Below are 3,806 nucleotides of genomic sequence, written 5' to 3' on the forward strand. Positions count from 1 at the left end.
TTTGAAAGCTTCGACTATTATTGAGGCTACAGCCTAAAAGGGGTGAAACGACTCTAAAACTAGAATAATTACAGTACACCTGGGGCGACACTGCTGGCGGGAGGTAAAGTGGCGTCAGCAGAGGGCGGAGCCTCTTGAGCTCCGTCTAATTAGTTGAGGTTTGAGCATGCGCAGCAGCAGCTTGTCTCGGCACCGCGCGAGGAGATCCCAGGGGGCAGTTTCTCATCTCCCCAGCATTCCACTACTGCAGCTGGGGGGGGCAGGGCCAACAGAGCGCGAGCCAATGAGCCAGCGCCTGTGAGAAATCTCGCGAGAGCTCATTCCTTGGCCCGCCGCCCCAACCCGACGGGACGGGATCTTTCGAGAACTCCCCCTCCCCCCCCCGCGAGGAGCCGCTGGAGCCAGCGCCGCTCATTTAAACCGGCCGAGTCGGCTGCGTCCGCCCAGGGAGGCGCCGTGTGCGGCCCGCTCCGCTTCACCCCATCCCGCCTCGCTTCGCCTCGCCTCAGCGCGCCCGCCCGGCCCGCAGTATGTCGGTGGTGGGCATCGATCTGGGCTTCCAGGGCTGCTACGTCGCCGTAGCCCGCGCCGGGGGTATCGAGACCATCGCCAACGAGTATAGCGACCGCTGCACGCCGTGAGTGGGGGACCGGGCCTCGACCTGCCCCCGGGGTGGGGGTGGGGAGCGCGTGCGAGGAGCCCGGGAGCCAGTGACAGGTGGCCCCAGCCCAGGCCCCCCGCCCCCAGGGACCGGTTCCTGGCACCGGGTAGCAGCGTGGAGTAGACTGGGGAGTGCCCCGAGCGATCACGTGGGGGCTAGACCTCTGCCCTCCAGGCCCGGAAGCGGCTGGTGTGGGTGGCGCGCCCCTAGCGGGGTCCCGGTGTGCCCGCAGGGCCCAGCAGGCTGCTTCCGTCCCCGTTGATGGGCACCTGAGGTGGAAAACAGAGGGTCCGGCAGCCTGGTCTTGGGGCTGAGAGTGGACGAGAAGGACTGTCTGTAACCCTGCAGCCGGTCTTGACCCACTCCCTCCGTTCCTGCCACCAGACTTTAGTGTGAGGGGCAGGGCTCCCCTCCCCTCCCCCCCCCCAAAGTCTGCCAGCCTGCGAGGGAAAAGCCACATTTTTCTCCTTTAAAAGATAATCCAGTTTTAAAGTTGCTTTGTGACCCTTTCCTACGTGCTTGTTTTACCCCCTTTGGGGTTGCAACCCACAGGCTGAGAAACGCTGATCTATTATAATGAGTCTCCTTGGATGGTCTCATGCAAGAAGCTGCCTTTTATAAAAAGAGCAGCACTGCAGCCTCTTGGCACGAAGGTTGCCAACCACTGGGCCACGGCCTGGCTGCTGGGTGGAGGCTTCCGTCCCCAGCAGTTGTGTGTGGGATTAAAGGTGGGTGGCAGGACTTCCCCGGGAGAGAGGGAGGCAGCTGGCTACATGCTCCTTGTTCTGCTCCCACTGCCATGGCCACACCCAGCAAGGTGCTGCCCGCACACCAGGTATCAGGGCCTGTGCTGGCTCAGGCAGTACCCCCAGCTCCACCTGTGGCTGGGAGCGAGGGGATGCAGGCAGGGAAATGCCCAGGGCAGGAAGGCAGCTCTGCTGCCTGCTCCTAGGAAAGGCAGCAGAGCCCCTTCTTCCTGGGTCCACTGGACTACTGCCTGGGCAGCTCTCTCGCCTGCAGAGTCCCCCAGTGCCTGCAGCTGCAGTGCCCCAACCCTCACCCCCTAAAAATCAAATTTAAATATCTAAATTAAACTTAAATGTGTAAATCAGATAGTTTGCTGCTCTGCAGTATAAAAAGTTTGGGAACCGCTGTCTTCGCATACTGCAGCAATGCAATGTAAGATGTAACCTGTGGGCTAGATCTGGTCAAGAGCAGTAGTATCTAGGATACAGGCCTCACCAAGGGCCTGGAAACTTGCAGCCTGATAAGTGATGGCTGTGTTAGCTGCTGTGGCTTCTGGAACTGCAGTGACTAACGCTACTGCCTCTTCTACTGCCAAACTTCTGGACTTAGGGGAACCCCCTTGAGTTGGATGAGCGGTGCAGGGTTGGTCCATGATATGGTTCCACCCTTTGGATCCAGCTCATTTGGCCTGTGCAGCTGGAAATTTGGTGGTACAAGGAGCGGCTGTGGCTCTAGGAACTGCAACAACTGATACTGTCGCTGATATGGTTGGTTAATCACCAGCTATCAGTATTGGCCAAGAAAATCTATCCCTCTGGGCCAGGTGACTTGGCTCCATACTCTGGATCCAGCCTGTGGACCAGATGGGTTGAGCACTAATGTTTTAGGGTTAAATGGTTATTCATTTGAATACAGGCTTGGACCAATTTGCTTTGCATAGAACCTATCCAAAGGAAAAGTACCTGGCAATTTCATTTGTCCATTTTTATGTAATCTTTTCTTTCAGATAGTAAAGATAACTAGAATATGGCATCCATCACCTTTCTTGAGGGAGTGATGTTATATTTCTGCTGCTGCTTAAGGAAGGAATAGAGAAGAGGTTTTCTCATTAAGTGCAGAGAACTATTGTGTTTTAAAGAATATTGAAGCTAGTGTTAAATAGAATTGGGGGATAACCAGGTTTTTAAAAACTTTTAAGAAGTAATTTAAAAATAGACTTGGGTACTTGTTAACACGGCTCACTGAATTCAATTTAATTCAGGCTGAAGGCTCACAACAAGGTCTTTCATGCATTAAACAGGTTGGAGATAAAAAAATACTGGTTAACTGCAGGAATAGTTTCCAAGCTTCAGAAAACCTCCCATTTCAGTTCTAAGAGACTGAAATAAGCAGTTTTCCATTTCCATATGTGCACTGCAGTGCATCTTCAATTATCACAACAGTTAGGAGATGCTTAAATATAAACCCATTCTGGATTTGTGTTAAGGTTGTTGGAAGCTTAAACTTTGTTCTCCAGTACTCCATTTTTCTATAACACTCGAGATGCTTGTAGTGATTTAACAGTATAGTGGTGCTAATTACAATATAGAATGTGTAATGTTAAGTACTCTTAAACCAAAGTCTGCAAACAAACTTTAGAAACTTAAGTATTGACATTTATTAACTAAAAAAGTGACTCTTTGTCTCCCCTCAATCTCCTCAGTGTAGGTAACTAGCATTTCATGACAATCAGGCTGCGGTAAGGTGTCAAGTTGCATACTCCAAAATAATACCGAGGTGTAGAAAATTGCATTAATTTTGGGGCTCTTTGGACTCTGTGTACACTGAGATTCTCCTGATGTTTAATACAACCTGGTGCCACTGGGGGGGTATAATATTACATGCTTTGCAGTGGCTATATTGAGATTTTATATATATATATATAAAAATAAAAAGGACTTAGTCCATCTGTCTGTGTGCATGTCACTAACGCTTTTGGTGAAGTGGGGTGTGGCTTCAGCCAGTGCTGTGTCAAGAATGATGGGCAGGGTGGGTGGGGACACAGTGGCATCACCCACCACCCTGCACTACCACTGCTTGCCAGGGTGGGGGTGTGGTGCGGTGCCAGACATGCGGGGTGGGGGAGTGGCGCGCACATGGATGCGGAGCAACAGCAGCACAGGGTGCGTGGCGGCGGCAGCAGCCACCCTGTGCAAGCTTTCCCCCCTCTCCCCTGCTCCTGGGAGCTGGCGGCGGTGGCACAAGGTGGTGGTTGGCTATGCTTCTTCATCCCCCTGCAATTCTTGATGGGCAGTTCACTGAGAATGATGGGTGGGGATGGAGTGCTGCTGTTGGGAGTGGACTACCCTGTGCTGTTACAGTCTCCCCGGGTGGGGGGAATGGCGGGTGCTGTGGCTGG

The 3,806-nt window shown here is 52.9% G+C and overlaps 1 protein-coding gene across 1 annotated transcript in view; it reads left to right on the plus strand.

The window, feature by feature from the left end:
- Positions 1-366: 366 nt before the first annotated feature.
- HSPA4 (heat shock protein family A (Hsp70) member 4) overlaps positions 367-3,806 on the plus strand; it is a 36,844-nt gene continuing 33,404 nt past the window's right edge. The window contains exon 1 of the mRNA XM_019506350.1: positions 367-637. Within this exon, the coding sequence (XP_019361895.1) occupies positions 531-637 (107 nt within the window). The 5' untranslated portion in view covers positions 367-530. The remainder of the gene's footprint in view (positions 638-3,806) is intronic.

This window comes from Gavialis gangeticus, unplaced genomic scaffold (genome assembly GCF_001723915.1).
Source record: "Gavialis gangeticus isolate Ggan-Ray unplaced genomic scaffold, GavGan_comp1, whole genome shotgun sequence".
In the NCBI taxonomy this organism is placed as follows: domain Eukaryota; kingdom Metazoa; phylum Chordata; order Crocodylia; family Gavialidae; genus Gavialis; species Gavialis gangeticus.